Source organism: Zootoca vivipara, chromosome 10, assembly GCF_965207765.1.
Source record: "Zootoca vivipara chromosome 10, rZooViv2.hap1.1, whole genome shotgun sequence".
In the NCBI taxonomy this organism is placed as follows: domain Eukaryota; kingdom Metazoa; phylum Chordata; class Lepidosauria; order Squamata; family Lacertidae; genus Zootoca; species Zootoca vivipara.
In genome coordinates, this window is record NC_142593.1 from 54407342 (window position 1) to 54435121 (window position 27780).

The 27780-nt window shown below is 47.6% G+C and overlaps 1 protein-coding gene across 1 annotated transcript in view; it reads left to right on the plus strand.

Annotated features, from left to right (window-relative positions):
* Positions 1 to 27780, plus strand: part of LOXHD1 (lipoxygenase homology PLAT domains 1) — a 146513-nt gene that overhangs the window by 93303 nt on the left and 25430 nt on the right. The window contains exons 28-34 of the mRNA XM_088653195.1: positions 1721 to 1883; positions 5153 to 5307; positions 6094 to 6354; positions 14019 to 14133; positions 15184 to 15392; positions 24316 to 24501; positions 26735 to 26862. Of these exons, the coding sequence (XP_088509321.1) occupies positions 1721 to 1883; positions 5153 to 5307; positions 6094 to 6354; positions 14019 to 14133; positions 15184 to 15392; positions 24316 to 24501; positions 26735 to 26862 (1217 nt within the window). The remainder of the gene's footprint in view (positions 1 to 1720; positions 1884 to 5152; positions 5308 to 6093; positions 6355 to 14018; positions 14134 to 15183; positions 15393 to 24315; positions 24502 to 26734; positions 26863 to 27780) is intronic.

Here is a 27780-nt window from a genome sequence, read left to right on the forward strand (position 1 = left end):
CCTCTCTAGCCACACCCCCGATCCTCATGTGGTGGTCCCCAAGTCATGTTCTTCACTAGGACTGCTTCACACCTTCCTTGAGTGTTTCCTTGAAAGCTGGCAATGCCTCTTGCTTGCCTGGACAGAGATGTGAGAGCCCAGAAACCAGGCTACTGCCACAAAGGAAACATGTACACTAATTGCTCCACCCACTTTTTGCCTCTCACCCCACCCACCACTGCCAGGTGGCCTCTGCAAAGTTGCCCAGAATGGAAAGCGGCCCTCAGTCTGAACAAAGTCCCTCCATCTCTGTTTCGATGAGTGGGTTCCCCTAGGTCAGGATGGGCAGAGCCTGCATGAGACCTGTTGCATCAGCAACCCAGCCTGGGAGGTGATATAGGAGCTGAAGGCTTCACCCCTTCCTGGCTCTTAGCCCAGCCCAGATTTCAGCAAGTGCTCCTATGTGCTTCTCCATCCTCCCAAGTTCACAGCTAGTTGGGCCCTTCGTTGGTGGCTCTGAGCTTCCTGGCTGAATCCTGGTCTCCTCTGCTCCTGTGGTACTGGCTGAGATCAGGGGTGGTGGTCCAAGAGACATAGCTGTCAAGTCTCCCGTTTTCCCTGGGAAATCCCCATTTTTCCAGCTGTTCCTAACTGAAAAAATGGATTTTTTTGTTTCCCCCCGGTTTATTCTGGTGCGGCGGCCATTTTGGAACTGGGCGGAGCATGCTCAGAAGCGACTTTTGATGCTGCTCTGCCCAGTTCCAAAATGGCTGCAGTGCGACTTCTGGTGCAGCGGCCATTTAGGAACTGGGCAAAGCAGCATCAAAAGTCACTTCTGAGCATGCTCCACCCAGTTCCAAAATGGCGGCAGCGCTACTTCCGGTCTGCTATTTCCGGCCCGGTCCCTTATTTCTCTGACAGCAACTTGGCAGGTATGCCAAGAGAGTTGGTGTGGGGACCTCCAATTCAAACCTGATGGGGTCATAGGAAGTGTGGGGAGGGTTCTGTTCTCCTTGTTCCTTATCTGAGGAGACCTCAGATTCGAATACCAGTTGCTGGCAACAACAGGAGGGGAGAGATGCTCTTGTGCTCAGGTCCTGCTTGTGGGTTTCCTATGGACATCTGGTTGACCCCTCTGAGGACAGGATGTTGGACTAGATGGGCCACTCGCCAGATCCAGAAGGACTCTTCTTATGTCCTGAAGATGTCTGGGTAGGGCTGAACCCTGACATAAAGTTATTTTTCATATATTTGGTTTGCTGACCTGGTAATCTGACCTGCCAACTTAGCTATGAGGTCTCTGCAGAGCTTTATCAGCAGACACCAAGACAAGTATCCGGAAGCTGTGCACATCATTGCTGGGCATTTCAACCATGCTAAACTTCAGACTGTGCTCCCAATGTTCTTTGTTAAATCTGACTTGTTGAAGATCTTAGTAAAGACCTTCACCAATTGATCTGAACAGCCCCTCAACACCCTTCCTGTGATACCATCAGGTCCAACAGCCTTCCTTGGATTCACCACCCCCAATACCTGTTTCACCTCCTGCTCCTTTACAGTGAATGTGTGGCTGGAAATGTGTTTTTTGTTTTGTTTCTTGTTTTTGTTTTTATGGGATAACATCCAATTTCATTGTAATTACACAATGACAATAAAGAAATCTAATCTAATCTAATAACGTATGTTGTTCCACTGCTTACTTTTGTTCTACTGTGACCCAACCCCTCAACTGCCACCTTAGGGTTCTGAAAAAACAACGTTTCCTTGTGAGAAGTGGCTGGCCACCTCTGAAGATGATGGCGAGATTATGAGGGAGCTGGTTCCATCCAGAGTCTTTACTGAAAAACTGTTGAAAGATGGGACGCTCAAGCAGATTGATGAAGAAATTGACGATCCGCTGGAAAGTGAGTCAAATCCCACCAGACTAGAGACTGGCATCCCCTACTCTAGATCAACCCACTTCCTGCTGTGCTAATTTAGTATAATTTACCTATGGTGTGTATTTATATATGTAGTGAACATGGTATTTTGCAAAGAATAAGAGGATGGGTCTTTGCCTCAAGGCACTTACAATCTAGACCAGACATAGGCAACCTTGGCTCTCCAGATGTTTTGGAACTACAACTCCCATGATCCCTGACCACTGGCCCTGTTAGCTAGGGATCATGGGAGTTGTAGTTCCAAAACATCTGGAGAGCCAAGGTTGCCTATGCCTGATCTAGACTGTGATGTTTCCCAAAGTGGGGGATATCACCCCCTGGGGGTGCTGGAATGATCTGGGGAGGGCAGTAGTAGCCTTGAATGCAGTTGGGGTGCATTGAATAAAAATAAGAGGGAAATGAAAGCATAAAGAAAGAAGAGAAGAAAAATTTGAAGAAAAAAACATTTGTTCTGTTGTGTAAGGACGCTTATCACCAGGTGAGGCGCTGTTGTGGGATAGCAACAGGGGCTCCCCTGGATCTGGCAGTCGTGCTGGAGATGAGGGGATTTCAAAAAAATGCAATCCATGCTGTCCAAGGTGGTATAATCCATGCTCGTTCAGGATTCTACCGCCTCATTCCACTGGGCTGTGTTTCTTGGGACAGGTCTGTGTTTTAAAGCGCCCTTTGCCCTGGCACTTTCGCTGAGGAAACCTACCCTTTACTGCTGAATCGGGGCAAAGAGCAATCTGCAGAAAACACAAACTGCCATTTGTTCTGATTCAGCATTAAAGAGCGGGGTTTTGTGGGGAAAGTGCCAGGGCAAAAAAAGGGGGGGAGCACTTTAAAGTGCAGACTGTTCCTAGAAAGCACAGGGCATAAGGCAAGTGTGCATGAGCCCTTAGTCTCAATGGTAAGTCTGTGTTTGTCGCTGCATTGTGTGTGCAGCAGCCCCATAGTCTTAGATCCAACCCATGATCTTGTAAATGAATAAAAGAATGTCTTAAGGGGAGGGGAGGGGAAAGGAAAGGTTGCCATCTCAGCATGAACGACAGTGTAAACAAGTGCTTACAAGCTGTGTTAAAGCCAAATCAAATATTGAATCATGAGCATTCATAATAGTATCCTCTTCATTGATGATTTCCCATTTTCCCTCAAGTGCCCCTTTTGGAGCAGTTAATTTTCCTTTATGTTTCATCTTGTTTCTTTCAAGCAAGCCCTTTTTTTGAAAAGGAGGGAGGGAGGGAGTGCTAGACTAAATAAAATGCTTTCAAAATCCATTCTGTCTTAGATTTCTTTCTAGCGCTCTGCAGGAATGTTGCTGGAACTTGGAGAGCATTGAAAGAAGGCAGCTGACCCATGCCTTGTGCCTATAGAATCATAGAATCATAGAGTTGGAAGAGACCACAAGGGCCATCCAGTCCAACCCCCTGCCAAGCAGGAAACACCATCAAAGCATTCCTGACAGATGGCTGTCAAGCCTCTGCTTAAAGACTTCCAAAGAAGGAGACTCCACCACACTCCTTGGCAGCAAATTCCACTGCCGAACAGCTCTTACTGTCAGGAAGTTCTTCCTAATGTTTAGGTGGAATCTTCTTTCTTGAAGTTTGAATCCATTGCTCCGTGTCCGCTTCTCTGGAGCAGCAGAAAACAACCTTTCTCCCTCCTCTATATGACATCCTTTTATATATTTGAACATGGTTATCATATCACCCCTTAACCTTCTCTTCTCCAGGCTAAACATACCCAGCTCCCTAAGCCGTTCCTCATAAGGCATCATTTCCAGGCCTTTGACCATTTTGGTTGCCCTCTTCCGGACACGTTCCAGCTTATCAGTATCCTTCTTGAACTGTGGTGCCCAGAACTGGACACAGTACTCCAGGTGAGGTCTGACCAGAGCAGAATACAGTGGTACTATTACTTCCCTTGATCTAGATGCTATACTCCTATTGATGCAGCCCAGAATTGCATTGGCTTTTTTAGCTGCTGCATCACACTGCTGACTCATGTCAAGTTTGTGGTCTACCAAGACTCCTAGATCCTTTTCACATGTACTGCTCTCAAGCCAGGTGTCTCCCATCCTGTATTTGTGCCTTTCATTTTTTTTGCCCAAGTGTAGTACTTTACATTTCTCCTTGTTAAAATTCATCTTGTTTGCTTTGGCCCAGTTGTCTAATCTGTTAAGGTCATTCTGAAGTGTGATCCTGTCCTCTGGGGTGTTAGCCACCCCTCCCAATTTGGTGTCATCTGCACCTGACTATAACTGAGCAAGCCTTGCTTTTCCTAGAAAAAACTCACCGTGCTCATCTCCATTCTTTCCAGAACACTTACAAAGAGCTTAAAACTGAGTTGGAGAAATGGGTATTTTTCTTAGCCACCTTCTAACTCAGTGGTAGATCACCTGCGTTGTGCATGAAATGTCCTGGGTTCAACCCTCAGCAACTCCCATGGAAAGGTGTCTGGTTGTGGGGTTCGAAAACAGCTTTGCTTGAGACCTTGCAGGGAATGGATGCCAAATTGCAGTACAGTGGTACCTCGGTTTACAAACACAATTGGTTCCAGAAGTCTGTACTTAACCTGAAGCGTACTTAACCTGAAGCGAACTTTCCCATTGAAAGTAATGGAAAGTGGATTAATCTGTGGAGTACTTAAACTGAAGCGTACTTAACCTGAAGTGAACTTTCCCATTGAAAGTAAAGGAAAGTGGATTAATCTGTTCCAGACGGGTCCGCGGAGTACTCAACCTGAAGCGTACTTAACCCGAGGTATAGTGTAATTGGTTCCAGACGTCCGTACTTAACCTGAAGCGTACTTAACCTGAAGTGAACTTTCCCATTGAAAGTAATGGAAAGTGGATTAATCCGTTCCAGACAGGTCCGCGGAGTACTTAAACCAGGCATCCCCAAACTTCGGCCCTCCAGATGTTTTGGACTACAGTTCCCATCTTCCCCGACCACTGGTCCTGTTAGCTAGGGATCATGGGAGTTGTAGGCCAAAACATCTGGAGGGCCGCAGTTTGGGGATGCCTGACTTAAACTGAAAATGCTCAAACCGAGGCGTACTTAAACCGAGGTATGACTGTACGAGGTTAGACAGACGAAGGGCCTAACCTGCTACAAACTAGCTTCCTTTGCTCATTCTTAAATGATTGCAAGCTAAGATCAGTTGAAGGTTGCTCCTCTCGTCACTGATGTTCTGGTAGTGCTCTGAAAGCCTACATTAAAATGTGATCTTCTCCCTCCCACTCTGCCCAGTTCATACGTACAAGATTAGCGTTTTCACCGGCGATATTTTTGGTGCTGGGACGGATGCCAGCGTTTTCCTGACTATATATGGAGACCTCGGAGACACAGGGGAGAGACAACTCAGCAGCTCTGAAACAAACATGAACAAGTTCGAAAGAGGACAGGTACCAATCAAGCTGAGTATTCATTATCAAACGTCTTGATAAGAGAGTGCAACTTTTTGTGCTTCTAAAAACATAAGGAAAAACCCTGTCCCTGCACACTGACTTCCCAGGAAAAAATAAATCCACACACCCACACCCTGATCTTCAATTAGTTAAGGAAACACGCTGTCAGAGGTTGTTGCGGCTACTCTAGAGTAATGACTCTCCACATGCTGTCTTTTAACAGTCTTTATTGGTGCACTCCATTTACAGTGTGACGGGGTGTTGGAAACATGTCTGCTCATTCCGATCCAGAATCCGGCACTGCCCCCCTGCGCGACTTCTCCCAACATAAGAGTCGCGGGACAGTGAATCTCCTCCCCTTTCTCCTCCTCCGTAATTCCGGAACCAGGGGAAAAGGTCTACGCTCCGTGTTTTCCCTTTCCCCCATTTCCGCTTCTCTCTCTTCCCGCCTGTGGAGCCGGGGCTCTCCCATGCTGCTAGAGACCTGGCACTCTCTCTCCGTTTCCTGACTAGCCTCTTCAAAGCCTGCGCTTCCATTGCTGCTTGGGGAGGAGCTGCTTCTGATGAGAGGGGACGGTTCTCTATACTCTCTTCCCCTTACACACAAGTTTTATACCCTCATGGTACACATTAAGTGCAGGTCTCATGGAGTCACAGTGTGAGTGCAAAACGGCCAGGGCTTAAGTCTCGGGCTCTTTGGATCTAAGCCACTGTGCACTTTTCTGCTTGTGTAACAAATAGAACCTTGAAGAATGGCTTCTGTTTCTGTTCCGTTCTCCCCAGGAAGACATCTTCTCAATCCAAGCCGTGGACCTCGGCGCTGTCTATAAAATCAACATTCGGCATGACAACACGAATCCAAGGCCAGATTGGTACCTAGAGAAAGTAGAGATCCTGAATGACAACACAGAAGACTTGTTCCTGTTTCCATGCGAACGCTGGCTCTCGAGGAAGAAGGAGGACCTGATGATAGAGCGGGTCCTTTTTGAAAAAGTAAATCACAATGTTTATTTAGGAGACTGTAGGGCGGGGGGCGGCGGCGCTGTGGGTTAAACCACAGAGCCTAGGGCTTGCCGATCAGGAGGTCGATGGTTCGAATCCCCATGATGGGGGTGAGCTCCCGTTGCTCGGTCCCAGCCTCTGCCCACCAAGCAGTTTGAAAGCACATCAAACTGCAAGTAGATAAATAGGGATCGCTGCAGCGGGAAGGTAAACGGCGTTTCCATGTGCTGCTCTGGTTCGCCAGAAGTGGCTTTGTCATGCTGGCCACATGACCTGGAAGCTATACGCCGGCTCCCTCTGCCAATAATGCAAGATGAGCGCACAACCCCAGAGTCGGTCACAACTGGACCTTTACCTTTACCTTTAGGGCCCAATGTCCTAGAGGTTTGTAGGGCTGGGAGGCACAGGGGGGTTTATTTTAAGGTTCAGATGTGGTAGGAAAGAGAAATGGCTGTTTGTGATGTACAATCTTGCTGCTTTTAGCTCCGTTGCCAAACCAGAGGCGGCCAGGGATGCAAGAAGGCAACAATTTCCATTCCAACTGTAACATTCCTTTCAATGGAATAGAAGCATCAAAACATTGTTTCAAAAAGTCATTAACTGTGTATTGTTTGTGGACAGAGGGAGCATCCACACTTCTGCTTGTCCCGTGCCTAGAAAGGATGGCTCTGAGCGGTTTTATCCTTGCTCCTCTCCTTTCCCAGGGAAAGCCTGCTCTTTAGTGCTAAATCAGAGGAAACATCAACCCAGAGAAAGCCTGAATTGCTGTTTGCTCCAATTGAGGGCTAAAGAGGGGTTTCCCCTGGGGAAAGCAGCAGTAAAAGAGTTTTAAAAAACAACAACTATGTGAAGGCAAGCCAGAAATATTTGCTTGACTTATTTCACTTCATGAACGCACAAACTGCCCCAATTACTTCTCGCCTTTCTTTTCTTTTGTAAAAGTTCCTGGAAACAAAATATTTATTTTTTTAAATTTACATCTACTGAGCGAGAGAAATCCAGAATTCAAGGGCTCAGAAAGCAGAGGTTAGCAGAAAGAAAAGAAAGGGGAAAGTGGGGGCCAGATAGACGGCAGGTAGAACTAGCAGATAGAAAAAATTTTTGTAAAAGGTGGAGGAACCTACCAACTACAGAAATAAAGGAATTATCTCCTTTCCCATCCCTTCATGGCACATTGGTGATCCTCACCATCATTTTCTCAATCTCATTTTGCCACTTCTCTTCTTGCTTTTCAAATTCTGTTGGAGTTATACCGACAACCCCAGAGGTGATAGAGGGCAAAAGTAGATTTGTGTGTCTGTTATGTATTGCCAGTGTAATTTTAACAGTGACGTGCAGGGAATGGGCAACATTTTGCCCAGGATATCTAATTACCGGGCTGGGAAGAGATAGGTCCAAAGTAGGCAGGGAGAGAGACCAAAGCAAACTGGCAGAGGATGAAGACGTCTCTTCTTTCCTTGCTAGGTCACTACAAAACAGGACAAGTGGGGGAGGGGGCATGGCTGAGGGAGAAAGCATGTCCCTTAGGGAGAGTGCTTGTGGCAGATTAAGAAGCCTGGTGGGCCAGATTAGGCTCATAGCTTTCCCCATACCTGGTGATGAAAGGCAGGTAAGAACAGAGGCAGAGCAAGGTGGGTGTAGCCCGCCCTATGTGCCATCTTTGAGTGGGGGTGACAAAATCCCGGCCGGGCCCAATTGTGGCCACGCCAGATCATGCCTCCTGGCCTGGCCACCGTGGCAGAGCGCACCCCCTCACCTGGGCCGGGAGTTGTAGGGGGTGACGCGCCATTACTCCATGCTCCCAGCTGGAGGAGGCAGGCAGGCAGGCAGGCAGGGGAGAGGACAGGAAGGAGGGGGGGCAAAAATGGAGGGGGGCAGGAATGGGTGCCGCCCCCCATCCCGTCCCTCCCTATGGCTTACCTTCCAAGTCCCGGACTGCAGAATCCGGGACCGGCAGCCGTGTGACACCGGAAGTTGCGTCGACGTAACTTCCGGTGTCGCTTTGCCCTTCTATGGGCACCAAAAATGGCCGCCGCCGACACCGGAAGTAGCGTCTATGCACTTCCGGACATGCGTAAATGCGACTTTTGAAGCTGGCGGCAGCCATTTTTGGTGCCCATAGAAGGGCAAATCAGAAAAAAAATGGCCGCCGGCAGGAGAAAATAACGGAGAAAAACAGGAGACGAAGTGATATGGGGGACCACCGGGGAAAGGTAAGTAAACAGTTCTATAATTCTATGAATGCAGGTGGCAAATCTTCCAAAGATCTGTACTGGCTGGATAGCTCAGCTGGTTACAGTATGGTGCTGATGACGCCAAGGTTGCAGGTTCGATCCCTGTATGCGACAGCTGCATATTCCTGCATTGCTGGGGATCCGCAAGGTCCTTTCCAACTCTTCAACTCTATGATTCTGTGATCTTCTTTGCTAGCTAGCTTTAGGGATTGTCTGAAGCCATTTGCTAATTCTTGGAGTATCTTCATAGAACTATGTGATTGCAAATTTCTCCCGCTTCAGCACCCTGTGTTTGTTCCTTTTTCAGCTACCACTTAAACCCATTTCTCCACCCCAGCGACAGCAACCAACCAATCATGATGGAAAGAAAGGGTGTGTTACTGTTTTGGGATAGATCTTCAGACAGGAAACTTCTGGAAATTCCCATAAGTAGCTGAAACTAGTTTCTCTGTGATCTTGGTGGTTATTAGTGTAGCTGCAGGCATTCTGTTATAACTTAATTTTCTCGGACAGCATCTCTTCTTATTTTGGGCAATTAGCTGTGGTACCTGGTAAAAGCCATCTTTAAAGCATCCTTGCTTTCTCCTTCTGGAACTGTCCGCAGCCGGAGTTCAGGCTTCCGCAAGCAAATTGATGATGAAAACAACATGGTTGACTCTCCGAAAAAAAACTATATTTTTATCTCCAGTGCGTCAGTACTGCAGTGAGGTTCCTGGGGAAAATAGGACCTATTACCTGCTGGTTCCAGCAGAGCACCATTTCAGGTTTCGTTGATTGAAGGGGAAAGACTTCTGTTTCAGAGAGGCAAGATTCACAGCAAGGATCAAAGACCAGCTCTTGGTTATAATTCAAGACTGAATTGCAAACAAAAACCAACTCAAAACAAAAACCCAGTGTGTCTTAAGAGCATTTGTTGTGATGCCTTTTCCCAATACCTCCAAATTACTCTGTCAGATGTTAGCAAGGCAGGCCAAATGCTGGGTAAAAAATGCCGCCCCTTTCATAGCACGAGCTGCAAGCTGCAAAAGGAGGCCATTTGGGCTGTTTTGGGGTGCATAGGGGGCTGGAATCAAAGAATTGGGTGCAAACCACAAAGCCCCTTCCTGAAGCTCCTCCCAGCTGGTGCTAGTTGGCTGATAGCCAACGTCTTCTTGTTCCCCAGAGTCCCCTGGAGCAACACTGTGGCCCATTTCATGCACTGCAGCAAAGCATCGTTAATGGTTTCCCACAAATATCACTACCTGTGGCTGTTCATTTTCTTCCCTCTGAGGTTTGAAGGAGACAAACCTTGATCCCTGTGACGGTCCGGTCGGCGGGCGGTTGAAGCCCTGACTGAGGACGTCAGGGCCAGAGGCAAGATGGTGGTGTAGAAGCAGGAACAGGTGCAGGGCTGAGGGTCCAGCAGCAGGCAGTCGCAGGGTCAAGAAGCAAGGCAGAGGCGAAGGTCTAAGGGTCAAGGAGCAAGGCGTTGGCAAGGCAAGGGTCCAAGGGTCAAGGATTAAGGCGTCGGCAAGGCGAGGGTTCAAGGAACAAGGATCAGGGCGTCGGCAAGGCAAGGGTCCAAGGAGCAAAGATCAAGGCGTCGGCAAGGCAAGGGTCCAAGGAGCAAGAGGCCAGAGGCAACCAGGCAGGGATAGCGTTGCTGTGGCAAAGAGCTGAAGGGAAATGCTGAGCTTTTATCCCTCCCAGCTCCTGCCACCAGGTGCAGTGAGGTATCAAGTGGCCTCACCTGAGTGACCACTCCTTGCCTCTCCAGCACAAGCTGAGGCAGGCCCCAGTCCTGCAAAGCACTACAGGCCCCAGAGCCTGACTCCTGCCCATACTCCTGACAATCCTTTGGATGTGACATTTTGGCGTTACATCCAACCCAAGGATCCTGGCTTGTTTTTGCTCCAACAGACTACCCAAAATGGAAGCTTGGCTAAAGATTGTGGATAGTCTGATGAGAAACAAGGCATGACCTATTGTTTAAGATTTAGGCTACACCAGGGTTCTGTGGTTTCTTTCTTTCCAGCACGAGTGGAGAAGAGTAAAGCAGAAATATGTAGCTTGTTCACAGTAAGGCATATTATTATTTGAATTTGAATTCATATATTGCCCTATATGCAGGGGTCTCAGGGCGGTTCACAGAATAAAATCAAGATATAAAACCACAAAATACATAATAAAAATTAAAACAACCCAATAGACACCCCCCCAAAAAAACCCCACATTTTAAAAGGCCATAGGATGTTAATCAGATCAACCAAAGGCCTGGCTAAAAAGGAACGTTTTTGCCTGGCGCCCAAAGGTGTATAATGAAGGTGCCAGGTGAACTTCCCTGGGGGGAGCATTTCACAGATGGGGAGCCACCGCAGAGAAGGCCTGTTCTCGTGTTGCCACCCTCTGGAGCTCTCGAGGAGGAGATACATGAGGGAAGGCCTCAGAATATGATCTCAGGGTCCGGCTAGGTTCATATGGAAAGAGGCGGTCCTTGAGGTCTTGCGGTCCTGAGCCATTTAAGGCTTTATAGGCAGTGGCGGAGGAAGGGGGTGCGGTGGGTGTGGTCTGCCCCGGGTGTCATCACTGAGGGGGATGACAAAAATTTGAGTGTTGTTTTTTTTAATTAAAAAATGGGCTCGTGGAACTTTTTAGTTCAGTCAAGAAACCCTGACTTTTACGCTCCCATTCCTAAAGATGGGGAGGGCGACTCTCATTTTGCATCCTCTTCCTCCCCCAAGGTTTGAGCCAAAAGTTCTCTTCCTCAAAGACACAGCAGGCATAGCTAATTCAGAGAGCAAGTCAAATGTCAAGTAGCATTTCCCTTCTGTGAATAGGAAGCCAGCCAAGCCAGCTGTTGTTCTGTTCCTGAAAGAAGAGCTGGAATCCTGGCTCACTCTTCCATTGCTCATGCAAGGAGCCTGTTGGTGAGGTGAGGGCAGAGCTGGTCGGGGGCAGCTGGAACAGGTCTACCTGCACCTCAGCATTTAGAAAAATCAAATTGGGCAGAAATAGAGCATCTTCTGAAGAGCAGTGTGAAGTGTGTCCATCTCTAAATGATGCCCCTTGGGTATTAATTCCATAATAAAAGCCTTCCCTCTACAGGGCTGCCTTCAGATGTCTTCTAAAGGCTGCAGAACTACTTATCTCCTTGGCTTGGGGGTCACATAACTCCATACCCTACAACATTTCTCCGATGGAAATAGGGACTTCCTAAGGAAAAGAGGGGACCTGGGTGGCGCTGTGTTTAAACCACTGATACTAGGGCTTGCTGATCAGAAGGTCGGCGGTTCGAATCCCTGTGACGGGGTGAGCTCCCATTGCTTGGTCCCAGCTCCTGCCAACCTAGCAGTTCGAAAGCACGTCAAAATGCAAGTAGATAAATAGGAACCGCTACAGCGGGAAGGTAAACAGTGTTTCCATGTGCTGCTCTGGTTCTCCAGAAGCAGCTTTGTCATGCTGGCCACATGACCTGGAAGCTATACGCCGGCTCCCTCGGCCAATAATGCGAGATGAGCGCGCAACCCCAGAGTTGGTCACGACTGGACCTAATGGTCAGGGGTCCCTTTACCTTTACCTAAGGAAAAGAGGGACATTCTGGGATCACACCAGAAACCTGATTTGAACCAGGTTTACAGCCTGAATCAAATCAGGTTTTTGTAAATCTGGGACTGTCCATGGAAAGCAGGGACACTTGGAAGGTCTGGAACTAACTCCAAATGTTAATACTGGGAAGGGGAGTAGTATCTTCTTCACATCAGCATAATTTCATATGGCCCAGAAACTTATGCAAAACCATGTCCTTAGCACTGACTTTTCATCCACTTGATGTTGACTCGCAAGCTTTTTTTTCTTTTTTGCCAAGGCTTTGCTTTGGTACCATTAATCTCCTGGTGGCTTCCATGTGTGAAAGAAAGAAAACTTCTTTCTGACTGCCACAGCCACTGAAAACCAGGAGCTAATTAGAATTCCAAGTATGTGGGTTAATTAACAGGATCAAAATTAATAGGCAGCGCTCGCCCTTTTACTCAGAAAGGCCTTGTACCGCAGTTGAGTGGAGCTGGTTGACTTTGTAAGGGCTTGTTCTACAGGGCAGAGCGATGTTTTAATTGGACGTTATGACTGAAACGATTGCATATTAACACTGGGGCAAATGGAGCCACCCCAGGGATGAGCTTCATGGGTTGCATCCAGTACATGTAGCCTGCAAAGGGCCCGGTGGGACCAGGCTTACTTAGCCACTATTATTAATTCCTTTTAAGGAGGCAAAACTAATTAGGTTTAATAAAAACAATTTCAACGAACATGCAGGGGGACTTTCTTTTATTTTTAAACATTTAGTCATGCTATTACACCAGCCCCCAAACCCCCAAGAATTTTTGCGGCTGTTTTTCATTCCGATCACAGTTTTCACTGCACAAATTGCTTTGGAATACTCAGCTCATTTCTGCTTGCAAAGCGTTTTGGCGAGTCAGATCATACCCAGCGAATAGGGTGTCCGGAGCTGCTGGGCTCTTTGGACAGCTGCCTCATGTGGTGAGTCACTGAACTGCAGATGGAACTTTCTCAGGACCTTCAAGACCTGGATTGACGCCACTCACCTAGGCTGGCCATCGATTGGATCCTTCTGGGCAGAAAGGACGATAAAAGAGTGTTTGCTGTTCCAGCTGAGATTTGGGTCTGTTGGCTAAGGAGCCATTGGAACATAGACATTGTGTTCCCATTGTTCCTTTGGGGAGATGAAAAGTTGGGTTAAGCCAGAATCGGTGGCTGAATAGCAGAGACAGAGGAACAGAGGTTTTTTGGGCAGGAAGGCATTTTCCTTTTGCAGAGAGTCCCAGGGGCCAGATTGTGAGGGCTTTGGGCCCCCGGGCCTAAGGTTCCCCACCCCTTTCTAAGAGGATTTCTACTAGGACATATTCCTCTGAAAACAAGGAAGGATTCTTGCTCAGAAGTATTGTTTCCTATCTGAATTTAATCAGCTGATACTCACAGACTTGATCAACTAAGATTCATTTTAACTAGGCGACAGCCCTGGTTGGAGGACTTGCGGGCTTTGTCGTTGGTTTTATTTATGACACTTGTCTCCTTCCCCTTCAAAAAGCTCTAAATTTATCTACCTGACAGTCCTGAGAGGTAGGTTATGTGGGGGGGGGAGCAAGAGAGACTCGCCAACGGGCACGCAGTGAGCTCTATGAGTGAGTGAGGATTTGAACCCAGAGCTTTCTCCAAGTCCAAAATAAATCCTGCCTTTAATCAGTTTGCCTAGGTGCATAGAAGCAGCATTGTAGAATGAACCCCCCCCCCAATCATTTGTATATATATATTTATATCCTATTAATCACATTGCCCTTGGTAAACAGCTGACTTGGAATAACCCATACCAGGAATTGTGGTAATATTGTTCCTTGGGGTGTGTAGGAACTTCTTCCAACTTTGCTGGGAAGGCTGGGGCTGTTAAGTCCCCTGAGTCTATTTGCTCTCTCCCAATAGAACTACGATCCTGACCAAAAAAACGCCGGTGACTCATCCCTGAGCCGGGACAACAATGCCAATGTGAAGGATAAGAAAACAGACAGTTCGGGTGAATCTGCTCCAGAAGGGCCATGTAAGGATGTGCAGCACTGCAGTGGGAAGCGGGAAGGCAGACGACCATTTGGCACTTGAACATGTGACTTTGTAGGGTTGGAGAAAAGATTTCAGTCAGTTCGCTGCAATTCCCCAAATGCTTTGACCATCAGTCCCTCTTGCCAGGGAACTCGAAACTGTAGCTCCATGAGAGGACTATGGGTCTCCTAACAACTCCCCCACGACTTCTCCCAAAGAATCCTGGGAGTTGTAGTTCATTAAGGGTGCTTGGATGCAGAGGAATGGGAGGGGGTACCAGCTGGGGAACCCCCAAGGGAAGAAGGCTCAGAGCCTGAGGTCTGGTGGTGGGTTGATGGCGAGTAGTCAGAGGGAGAAGACTGTGGGGAGGAGGTGTCAGAAGCTGAAGAGGTAACAGGGCTTAGTGAGCAGGGAGAGTCTGTGGCAGAAAGAAGTCCAGAATCGGAGGCATAAGCTGAAGCAGGAGAGGAGGGAGGCCAAGATGGGTCAGGCTTGTGAAGACTCATGGATGTCTCTCCCACCTGCTGCGGCAAGCTCCCCCCTCCCAGTCTCCCAGAACCAGGAGAGGCATGAAGCAGGGGGCAGCGAAGACAAAAACCCTGGGGAGGAGGAGACATAGACAGCTTTGTACTTGAGTCTTGGCAACTGCTTCAGGGAACATTACCTTCCAGAGATGAGTTGCTGTACTCATTAGGCCTGACACAGCTGTGTAGATCCTGTTTTGATAATAAGAGTTGACCACAAGTTGCTCAGTGTGATTTACTGCTGGCTCATGCCTGTCAGCACCCTTAACAAATTACAACTGCTTGGATTCTTTGGGGGAAGCAACGGGTGTTTAAAGCGGTATGAAGATGCTTTACATGCATGGTGCAGACAGGGTCTCACTGTCCCTGGCAGTGGCTCTCCAAAGTCTCGGTCAAAGAACCCATGAATAGACCTCATGTCTGAAATCCTTTACCTGCAGGTGCCAATGTTTAAACATAGACCCTTCCCTACCTAAAGCACACCCTCCATCGCTCACTTGCCTTACTGCCTCTTCCTTTGTTTTCAGTAATTCCTTACCATATCATTGTCACCACGGGTGCCGAGCTGGGTTCAGACACCGACAGCCGGGTCTATATCATCATTTCGGGTCCCCGGAAGCTGCAGACGGGCCGGCTGTGGCTTGACCTCCCGGATGGACAGACTGAGTTTGCAGATGCCTCCGTGGAGAAATTCTCCGTCATGGGACTGGATGTTGAAGAAGTAAAAAGAATGGAGGTAACCGTACAAGTGAAGAGTGAGGTCTGGGAGTGTCGGTGTTGTGGGCCTTCGACCCAAACTTCTCCCCAAAGAGGGCAGAGAAATTGGAGGCTGTACTGAAACAAGGCATCTCAAGTACGTCTCTTAGAGTTGGGGGACCTTTGGCCCCCAGATGTCACTGAACTGCAGCTCCCATTGGCTCCAGCTCAAGCATTGCCAATGGTTGATGGGAATTGTAGTTCAGCGTCATCTGGAGGGCCAAAGCTTCCTCCCAGCCTACATATATGAAGCTGCCACAAATTGTTTCAGATGATTGGTCCGTCAAGTCCAGTATTGCCTGCTTTGATTGGCTGTAGCTCTCTGCAGTCTCCCACCAGAGATACCAAAGGTTGAACTTGGTGCTTTTTTGTGGAGTTGCGGCTCTTACCATTGGCAGTGTGTGTTTTGTGCTAAGAAGTGCTGCAACGGAGCGCGTGTGCCAGTGCGGCACGAGATGGGGAGATGGTCACTGTTTTAGATGGCTTTCAGAGCAGAGATAAACAAATGGAGGGGGAGAAGCCAATCAATGACTACAAGTCATTGTGTCCAATGGGAAACTTCTGACTTCCGGTGAGGCAACATGGCGGGCGCCACGGCAGCGAGCAGTTCCTGAAGGCAGCCAGAATCAACTGCACTACCAGGCTGCTGAGACCGCCGCTGCTGCCACCATTACTGAAGGGGTACCGGGGACGCTTGGTGCGTCAACTGGGGGAGCCGCTGTCCCCCCCCCCATGACCCAAATCGATCCGGGAGCGAGAGCACCTGCCCACCTGGCTGATGGCCTAGCGGAGCTTTGGGGCCAGAAAACCCCCGGAGCCAACGCAAAGGAAAGGGGAAAGGAGGAGGAGGAGAGAGAAAGAAGGAGGAGAAAAAAAGAAAGGAGCCCTGACATTGCCGCTGCCACTGAGAAGAAGAGGTAGGAGAGCACCGGGAGGGGCAAGGACACATGGCCGAGCCCAGGCCCAACCTGAGCCTACCTCCCTGGCAGCTAGCACACCAAGAGCAGGCCGAGGCCAGAGGAAGGTTGCACAACAGAGGAGAAGATATAATATAAATATATATATATATATTTAATAACTCCCCCCTCATCAATGGGAAACTTCCATTGTCAGATGCTGGCTATCTCCCTGCACTACTATCTGGCAGCTGAAACTGTTTGGGAAGGGTGCTGTTTCTTTTGGTTGGTATTCAGCTAAGCTGGTATTCAGCAAACCCACGACTAAACAGAATGTCCTGCTTTGGGTCTTCCCTAAAGAAGCTGTTTAGTCACTGTGGAAAGCAAGGTGCTTGTTCCATATGGAGCTTGTTCTGAGCTATGAAGACTCTTCTTACTGCATGTGTGAATGTGTGCCCATGTGTGTGCATAGGATTGGTTGGTGTTGCACAACAAATCTGCCCCTCCGAAAGGCTGCATTGTTTGCAATAAGGAAAGTGATGGGGAAGTAAAGCATGGGATAACACTTGCCTTTGACACAAAATCATCTAACCTCCCCACAAACAAATAAAAATGCATGGTCATTAAATAGCCAACAACATCATCTAATCTTCCTGCAAAAAAATCCAGATGAATGCTAAATAAACAGGTCACCTAGTAGTGCCCAAGGAGGTATAGCAACTTTTGGGGGGTGGGGGGTATCCAGCTTTAGTAATACTCAAAGAAGACCCATTGAAGTTAACGAGCACGATTAAGGCTGAAATCCTTACCCTACTTACCCAGCAGTAAGGCTCGCCGAATTCAACAAGATTTACTTATGAGTAGACATAAAGGACGTGGGTGGCGCTGTGGTCTAAACCACTGAGCCTAGGGCTTGCCGATCAGAAGGTTGGTGGTTCAAATCCCTGCAACGGGGTGAGCTCCTGTTGCTCAGTCCCTGCTCCTGCCAACCTATCAGTTCGAAAGCATGTCAAAGTGCAAGTAGATAAATAGGTACCGCTCCGGCGGGAAGGTAAATGGCATTTCCGTGTGCTGCTCTGGTTCGCCAGAAGCGGCTTAGTCATGCTGGCCACATGACCCGGAAGCTGTCTGCAGACAAATGCTGGCTCCCTCGGCCAGTAAAGCGAGATGAGCGCCGCAACCCCAGAGTCGTCCACGACTGGACCTAACTGTCAGGGGTCCCTTTACCTTTACCTTTAGACATGGTTAGGACTGCATTGCAACTTAGGTCCATAATTTCAGTAGGCTTGCTCTGAGTAAAACCTAGTCGGCATGACTCCCAAATCTGCATTGATACATATAAATTTGTATATGCAAATTTCATGCAGCTCTGTACCCAGTTTTGTCCTCCTTTTTGGTGATGCGTAAGTAACTCCCTTACCTGCATGGGTGGGAAAGATGTCTTAGTTTGATGGTTTACAAATTGTGCATGCCTAACCAAATCCTATTCCTTTCCCTTCAGTTCACATCATCTGAATATGATTCCTGCAAAATATTCCAGTGCAAAAATCATTTATATTTGGTGTGCATCTGTTTGAGTGGTGCGCAGCTTGGGGCGGTTCTCAGCTATGCCCCCCCCCTTCAATCTATAAATGCTGTAAAAAAGAAGAAGAAGAGAGACAATGATGACTTGACAAAGTGTTGCTCTCTATCAGAGATCGGATTCATAAATGGCCTGCAGCGAGGAGAACTTCTTGTATAATTTCCTTGCTCGACATGGAAATTGTTTTCACAGCTTGCCAGACCTTGGGAGACCTCTCATAGGAGAGCATTAATCATGGCTCATAAGCAATGTGCACCGATCAGAGATCCCAGCGCAGAAACCCTTATGCAACAAAGGGTTTGAGAGGCACAATTTACATAGACAATCACTCCATTCAGCTTTATCCCCCCCCAAAAAACATTGCTTTTTCCCGACGGCCATCTGCAGGCAGCGTTGTTGCTCTTGCATGCCATGCCTTCTGCTTCCTGCTCCCCCCAATTAAAATTATTGATTCTTTAAAAAAGCTAAATGCAGGTATTTTAAAATATTCCAAATGATTAAAAGCGACAGTAGCTAAAAAGGAATAAAACACACAAACCTTCTGCAGATGAAGACAGACTTACCTGAGCAAAAAATGTGTTAAGGACGTGCCAAAAACAGACAGTGAAGGCACTTGTCCAGAGTCAATAGGCAGGGAGTTCCAAAGTTTAGGTGCCACGAAAATGCAGAGCAAGTCTTACATTGCACCTGTAACAGTGCCAGTTCCACAGATCAAAGCACTCTAGTGGGCATGTATGGGGTAAGGCAATTCAGCAGGCAATGGCATAGCATAGGGGGTACGGGATGGTTGCCCCGGGCACAAAATTGTTAGGGGTGCAATATTTCAACACCCGGTACTGCCATAATACAGCTTTGTGCGTCCATCGTTGGGCTCCTTTAAAAATGGCTTCTCCGTGTGAACCAGGAAGTGATCTCTCCAGACAATGACATGACTCTTCTTTTTGTATCTCTTTGCCTGCGATCCCTGGGTGACACGGATACTGTTAAGCAGTTGAACGTGCATGCATACTCTGTTCGTTTCCCTCCCTTCCCGGTGTGGCCCTGGGCCCTGGCAACCCACGCTACACCACTGTCAGCAAGTAACCTCTTCTCCTCACTGTTGCCAACCACAAAAGCCTGCCAGCAGTGCCTGGGTGTGTAGCTACATTCTCCCCACTTGTGATTCCCAACCTCCGTCAACAGTGCAGGTACGGCAGAGCCATTGTGGATAGTGGCCACCGTTGAGTATTGCAACATGACCCACCTGTCTCTTACGCTTGCAAAGATTCGCTTTAAAGTATTGGGGCAAAAGCTGCTGAAAAAGCTCAGAAAACAAAAAAAGTCAGCTGAACAAAGTGGCTCCCATTAGTGGCAAGAGGTTCCTTTATGTTCTACATTAGTTCCTTGCCTGCCCATCAACTAGAATAAATTATACCTTCCCCCAGGGCGCGGGGGGTCTAAACCACTGAGCCTCTTGGGCTTGCTGATCAGAAGGTCAGCATTTAAAATCTGCACGATGGGGTGAGCTCCCGTTGCTCTGTCCCAGCTTCGGCCAACCTAGCAGTTTGAAAGCATGCCAGTGCATGTAGATAAAGAGGTACTGCTGCGGCAGGAAGGTAAATGGCGTTTCTATGCACACTGGTTTCCATCACGGTGTTTTGTTGCACCAGAAGCTGTTTAGTCATGCTGGCCACATGACCTGGAAAGCTGTCTGTGGACAATCGGCGGCTCCCTCAACCTGAAAGCAAGATGAGCGCCGCAACCCCATAGTCGCCTTTGACTGGACTTAACCCTCCAGGGGTCCACCTTCCCCCAGCTGCAACAAAACATGTCTCTCCCATATGGGTCTCTATAGCCACAGCAGGCGCTGTGACTCTCTGACGGGTTGACTTCACTCCCAAAGGCACACTCCTCCCTTGTCTTCCAAGACAGTGGATGCCAACAAGAAATAGATATTGTGTGCAAATTTGCCTACAGTGGTGCCTCGCTAGACAAATTTAATTCGTTCCACGGGTCTTTTCTTATAACGAAAAATTCATCTAGCGAATCCCATAGGAATGCATTGGATTTTTTTTAAAAAAATTGCCCATAAGAACGCATTAATTGAATTTCAATGCATTCCTATGGGAAACCGCGATTCGCTAGACGAATGTTTCGTAAAACGAATTCATCTAGCGAGGCAACCTCCGCTCGAAAAATCCTTTCGTTAAGCGGAAATTTCGTTAAGCAGGGCATTCGTTAAGCGAGGCACCACTGTATTTGGATTGTGCCTCATTTCCCACCAAATTCTTTGACATCATGTAGTGTCTTTACCAATAAGGCCTTTGTTAGATTATCCTGACTCTTTGGCTTTTCTTGTTCTCCTCCTCCTCCTCCTCCTTCACCTCCACCTCCTTGAGGCTTTGCGTCTTCTCTCATTTTGCTCCATCTGGCCAGAATGGTCTTTTGGCTAATCCAATCCAGCTTCCCCTTTGACAAATCCATCATGTCTCATTATTGCAACCTTGCAGCGTCTATGCCAGCTGGGATTTGCCAGACCTCCCTGAATGCCCGGGGCAGGGAGGGGCAGGGAGCTAGACAGGGTCACTTGCTGCTTGCGAGTGCCTAGAAATGAGCTGTGAAAGGTAGGCCAGAGTAAAAGAATGAAAAATGGACAGAAACTGCCTATTCATAAATCTGAGTAGGAAATGGAAGATTCTACCTGCAAGAGGAGCGAGGGGGAAGCTGGGGCCCTCTACTTGTTCTAGGACTCTAACACCCATCAGCCCTAGCCAGCATGGTCAATGGACTCAGGGAGAATGGGAGTCGTAGTCCATAGAATCATAGAATTGTAGAGTTGGAAGGGACCCCGAGTGTCATCTAGTACAACCCTCTGCGATTCAGGAATCTCAACTAAAGCATCCATGACAGATGTCCGTCTAACTTCTGCTTAACAACCTCCAATGAAGAAGCATCCACAACCTCTCATGGGACTCCATTCTACTGTCAAACAGTTCTTACTGTCATAAAGTTCTTCCTGGTGTTAAGCTAGGATCTCCTTTCTTGCAACTTGAAGCCATTGGTTCAAGTCCTACCCGCCGGAGCAGGAGAAAACAAGCTCACTCCATCTTCCATGTGACACCCCTTGAGATATTGAAGGTGGCTATCATATTTGCTCTTAGACTCCTCTTTTCCAGGCTAAACATGCTACCCAACTCCCTCAACTGCTCCTCATATTGCTTGGTTTCCAGACCCTTGATCATCTTGCTTACTTTCTGACAGTAGGAGCTGTTCAAACAGTGGGTCCATTGTCAAGCAGCTCCTACTGTCAGAAAGTCTCCCTTGGGAGGTTTTCAACTCTCCTTCCTTGGAGTTTTTAAAGCAGAGGTTGGACGGCCATCTGTCATGGATGCTTTAGTTGAAATTCCTGAATTGCAGAGGGTTTGTACTAGATGATCTTTGGGGGTACCTTCCAACTCTATGGTTCTATGACTTTCAGAGACTGAGCAAAAGTTAGCTGGCGAAGTAGCAACGATGGGTACCAAAGCCATTTTCATTATTCCTATCCCATTTCAGGAATTTGAGCATCTGCTATGGAAGGATAAAATCTGTCAGTTTTGATTTCTCATTTTCCCAGTCTTTTCGCATAAGATTGCATTTTTAAGTTGTCATGAGAATTCACCGGCATTTTAGTTTGCCTTTTTCTTAATTTATAGGCAGTATTGCCTAATGTAAACTGTTTAACAAACAAGCACCCTTATAATGCATTTTTGTAGCAGGCTTTTCCCACTAACCACACATTTTATGCACCTCTTCCCCTAATATATGCATTTCTTTTGTACAAATTACTTGGTTTGAGAACTGCACTGCAAAATCTGGAGTTCTTTCGAAGAACAACCGCAGTTTGGGGCCATGCATTATTTTGGGAGCAGTCAATTAGGTACATGCTTGTTAAGAACGCAAACTGAACTGCATCCCTCCCCCATTGTGAGCACCTGCCCATCTCCCTGTCAATCACACAGTTTCCAAGGTGATTAGCTGTAATTTTCTGCAGCTATGCAGCCTTTAGCCGGGTGGTAATGACCCTAAATGGGAGGGATGGCTGAAACAGTTAGATAAAGTTATCAGTTGTTTCGTGGAAATTTGTGTGTGTAGTGGGAGGAGATATACAAGTGATCGGCCGTTTCGGATGGAATGACTTATCGTGGACTGGGAACTAATTTCCCCACTTGAAGCAGAGAAGCCAAAAGGGTTTGGACGCCTCTGCTAATAACGAACAACTTTTGCTTTGAACATGACGAACTGTCAGGCTTTCCAGTGTTTTCGTGAGCAGATTGTCCATTAGGGCTGATTGACTGGGAGAGGCTCCCTTGAAGTGATTGGGATACATAATTATGCTGATAAGAATGTGCCCGAGATTAATCTCTTAAGTAATTTAGCAGTGACATGCGGCGAGATTCTTGGAGAGAAGTCTAAACTGTTAGCAGTTTGTCAGACAGTTCAGACAGCGCCGGCTGAGAGGATTCGCATTTCTCAGAGCTAAGTAGGGTCGTGCGAGTTCAGGGAACGGTTGTGAAGCACCACTGAGCTATAGAAAGATGTTCTTCACTCTGTCGCTTGTGGATCAAAGAGCTGGTCAGTAGACCTCAACCAATGCTTCCCACAGGTTTTCCACAAACATTTTCAGCCACCTCTTTTCACAAACATATTCCCCACCTCCCGCTTTTTGTGCTACTTGTGAACACGACCGTCTTTCCATTGCCATTGCCCTCACTTTCACTTGTAGTGTCCATTTTTACTGTTCCCCCCCATTTCCTGTGGATTGTTTTTATATGCCCTGCTGAGAAATGCAAGTAATTAAGTGGCACATAAATGTATTAAAGAAATAAAAGTTTACAAAACAGCCCAATCCCAGTGGCTATCATTGTGGCATATACCGTAATTTACCGTGTATAAGACAACGACAAGGTTATTTTATTTAAAAATAAGTTTAAAAATATGGGGCCGTATTATACACGGATAGTGCATAGGGGGGCGTATGATTGGCTGCTCCCGCGAGCCTGAGATTGCCATCAGCTATTGGGTGTGTTATTGGTGGCTGCGGCAAGGGCTGGTGTTGATTGGTTGTTGCTGTGTGAATTGGCTGGGCGATTGGCGGCATCTGCCAGCAAGGGGACAGACGATAAGCAGCTATTGCGACATGTGCGAGTGGCAGAGCAGGTCATGCAGGTGAGCGATTTTTGGCCATCCCCCCCTTTAAAAAGCTCAACAACTCAGCCCCCCCCCCCAAAGCTCAACAGCAACTCTGGACAATCTTCCCCCATTTTCTTAATTTGGACTCCCCCAAAATACAGTGGTACCTTGGGTTGCGGACCTGATCTGTTCCAGGGTGTTGTTCGCACCCCGAAAAGTCCGCAACCCGAGCAGCGCTTTTGCGCATGCGCAAAAGCGCTGCAGAGTGCTTCTGCACATGTGTGAAGCGCATTTAATTCTTTTGCGTGCGCATATGCGCGCGGCAAAATCCGGAAGTAAACACTTCCGGGTCTGCCACGTTCGTAACACAAAAAAACGCAACCCGCAGCGGATGCAACACGAGGTATGACTGTAGGGGGCATCTTATACACGGGGGCGTGTTATACACTGAAAAATAAGTAGATTTTATGAAATAAATCGGGTCAGCAAACTTTTTCAGCAGGGGTCCGGTCCACTGTCCCTCAGACCTTGTGGGGGGCCGGACTATATTTTTTTGGGGGGGATGAACGAATTATTATGCCCCACAAATAACCCAGAGATGCGTTTTAAATAAAAGGACACATTCTACTCATGTAAAAACATGCTGATTCCCGGACCGTCCATGGGCCGGATTTAGAAGGCGATTGGGCCGCATCCGGCCCCCAGGCTTAGTTTGGGGACCCCTGAAATAAACAAACGACAGTACAGCAGTGATTCCTGAGGGTGGGGAAACTGAGGCATGGAAAGGCCAAGCGCCATGGTTTGCACTTGTGGGTTGTGTTCCTCTGGTGTGTCTCGTTCAGCCCTAGCCCACCCCCCACCCAGGTGGCTAACACACGGTAGGGCTGCAGTTCTTGTTTCTCTGGGTCACATTTTTGGAATAAAAATCTACTCGTGCCACACCACACCCATTTTCAATTGATAAATAAAAGTATTTAAAAATCATTTTATAAGTTGTGTGCCTTTATTGTTATTTATTGCAATTTCTAAAAGTGAATTTCTCTTTAATTATCATTTGCCGATGTTTTGAGAGCAAATTTCATTGTGTAAATCTCATTGAGTAGAAAGGCGGTATGCAAATTAAAAGTGAAATGAAATGAAATAAAAAAAATCGCCACAGCCAATTCAGGCCAACTACATAGTGTCTTGGTGACATTCTCTCCATCATTGTGTGATTGGCTTGCCCAAGGTTTCATGTTGACCAACAGTGATTTCTTCCTTTCTGGATCCACCAGGTGGGTCATGATGGTGCCACACCAGAAAGCTCATGGCTCTTGGAAGAAATAACCATCATTGTGCCCACCAAAGGTGTCATGTATACCTTTGTCTGTAAGTGCTGGCTGGCCAGAGACATGGGAGATGGACTCACCTCGCGGGTCTACAACATCCTGGATGCCGACTGTGTCAACGTTGGCCTGAAGGTCAGTCCTATCACCTTGCCTTATACCTCTCACCGGCCACTTCTGAAGCAAATATAACTTTTTTTTTCTGGGAGGGAACCAATGGTTCTCAAATTCTCCTGCCTTTGCCAGACCACTTGAAAATTACTGGGGGTCTTGGTGAACTACCAAAGGAACTCTTTTTGTTCTGCAGAAGTCTTTTTTTATTGTGAATGCATGATTATTTGTACCCAGTGTCAGGGCAGCTATATATTATCTTGTTTTCAACACTGTTTGTGTCTGCGAAAGTTTCAGAGTGGGCATGCTGCCTCATTTACAATAGGTGCCTGTCCTGTAACTTCCTGATGCTGTAACCTTTCACACCGCAAATGTCCTGGGGTGTGTAAGTACTGTGCTATAGCACAGCAATCCTCCTCCAGATTCCAATAATAAAGTAACATTAGGGAAATGTCGTAATCCTGTACTGCCAGCTCAGTAGAGGGAGAAGCCAGCCAACCGGCCAAGTCTCAGGGGGGTTATTGCCTGGAGGCCATAGCTGCCAAGTCTCCCGTTTTTCGTGGGAAACCCCCGTATTTTAAACAGTTTCCCACTGGCAGCCCGGACTGAAAAAAATCCCGTAAATCCCCCGGATTTCCTACCTGCCAGGGAGGCTCCATTTTGGGTCCTGGGGCCACCCGATTTCCGGTGCCCATACATGGGTAGCACGGCACTGGAAGTCACTTCTATGCATGTCCAGACATGCGTAGAAGCGACTTCCGGTGCTGCTCTGCCCATGCCTGGGCACCGGAAATCGGGTAGAGCGGCACCGGAAGTTGCTTCTACGCATGTCCGGACATGCATAGAAGCGACTTCCAGTGCCGCGCTACCCATGTATGGGCACTGGAAATGGGGCGATGCCGGCACCGGAAGTTGCTTCTACGCATGTCCGGACATGCGTAGAAGCGGCTTCCGGTGCCGCGCCGCTGCTGTTCCCACATTTTTTGGTATGCTGGAGGCAGAGTCCATATACAAGATTCAGTGCAGTCCTGAGGCCAGGAGGATCTCAGTTCACATAGTCAGATGATCTGGGAGTCAAGAAAGCCAAGTGTCCACGGTCACAAGAAGCAGCAAGGTCTGCCCAGGAACGACAGGTGTTGTTTCCAGCAACCGACTGAGGCTGGAAACCCTGCTTAAGAAAGCTGGAGCCAGCTGGTTCTCATCAGGAGCAAGAAGGCTGATCAGTAGCAGATGGAGTCACTTCATGGTCTGCTCCTTCAGGCTGCTGCTCAGCAGGTGAAGCAGACTCCTAGCCCATAACAGGCAACACTGCAGAACAACTAATAAAACAGAATGATGTGTCCAGTATAAATACATCACTATTGTGTTATTATTGTGTCAATGACATGTTTGAAAAGGCAAAGCAAAAAAACCACCACACCTCTAGAGGTGCCCTAATTCATATACCCTGTAATGACTTGTAGTTTAATAACTGTAGCCTTCCCTTTCTAATGTGATGGATCATACTCTATATTAAGACATTATTGTGAAAACCAGGGCCATACTATTAAAAGCTTGGGTCCCAGTGGCGGAGCTTCATGCTCCGGCACCAGGGGTGGAGAGCAGGCGGGGGCAGGGCTGGCACGCGTCCTGGGGGCGGAGTGCGCCACCCGCATGGGTGTGGTGGGCGTTCTGGGGGGGTGTCGCACATTCTGGGGGCGGGGACAGCCGCGGTGGCACCCTACCGGGATCGCGCTGCCGGGGGCGGCACGCTCCTATCGCCCCCCTCTTCCTACGCCCCTGTTGGGTCCTAGGTATGGTGTTGGTCAGAAGGGCCCCTTGAATTGATCAATTTTTAGGGAAGATGTTACCATGGCCAATGGCCATTGATAGACCTATCCCCCTAAACTGCTCAAGCTACAGACTATCTCCATATCACTCGTGGCAGGAAGCTTCACCAATTAATTGTTCTTTTTTGGGGGGGGTGCAATAGGATAACCAATTCCAAGACATCCTCCCGCTTTAATGTGGAATTAATTTCATTTCTTACTCTAAACCCTTCATTTACCTGGAAGTTCCTTCTGCCCAGGGTTCCATAAAGCCAGCCTTGTTCCATGCATAGCCTAATGAGCCAATAGCACAATCACAGCCTATTCTATTTTTTTACAATTGTGGCTTGGTCTTTGGTGGGTTTTTTACAGTAAGTATTTTTTTTAAAAAAAATTATTATTGTTTTAATTACAGAAATTAAAATCACAAATCCTTCATCTCTTTCCAGATTCTCTATGAAGTGACCGTTGTGACTGGAGATGTCTCACAAGCCGGTACGGATGCTGGTATTTTTATAGTGCTCTTTGGATCTAACGGGTGCTCTGAAGAGATGCAGCTGGAAAAAAACGGAGTCAGGTAAGCAGGACTTTGCCTAATTCCTTGCTCCAGAGCTCCCAATGGCAGAGTCCATTCTTGAGCCCCCGGAGGGCCATTTGGTCTTTGTGAGTTCATTGTGTTGGACTTGGTTTGAGAAAATGCCTAGTTTGTCTCTTGGCAAAGCATGATCTCTCATACGGTTGCCCATGGGATTTCCTGGTCCTGGTCCCTGTAGACTGAGGCCCCCACCCTCTACTCCCTGCAATCTATAGCCAAGAACTGCTGCTCATATACATATATTTGATCAGCATTTCCTAAGCATCATTAGCAACAACAACCTCTCTGTATCTGCCCAATTTGTCTTAGAAAGGTGCTTCCACATTTTGTTTTCAAACTTTCTTTATACATGCCTAATTGACTTTTTTTTAAATGAAAATTAAAAGTCCAGGATCCCTGCTTGCTCAGAGCCTGGCACATGTGTATCCTGCTGTTGGTGGACCTGATCTCTCAGCCCCAGTTCCCTATCAGAAAATCTAAACAATATAACAGGGGTTCCCTGATGCCAGCTGGTGCTGTTTGCCCATTGAGCCGGTTGCTGTCTGCACTGGCTTGCAGTGGCTCTCCAAGGTCCCAGCGCTGCTTCCTAATGGAGATGGCAGTTTGGCAGGACCAGAAACTTGTTTTTCTCCTAACTGCCGTTAAAAAAAGAGAGAGCAAAAAAGGGCAAGCTGAGATTTGGGTGGTTTTTTCTGCAGTTCCATGGAGTTGCAAAATGCAGAGGCCTGGACACAATCCCAGAAAATTTGCCGTGTGAGGATAATTGGGACAGCAAATTGTAGTTACCCTCAGACTTGAAGCCTTTCTTCAAGTAATAATCCAAGGTGATTTATGCAACAGAAACAATTCAATACATAACATAATAGAAATTTAATGAATAAATAAAAAGCAAACACGTCT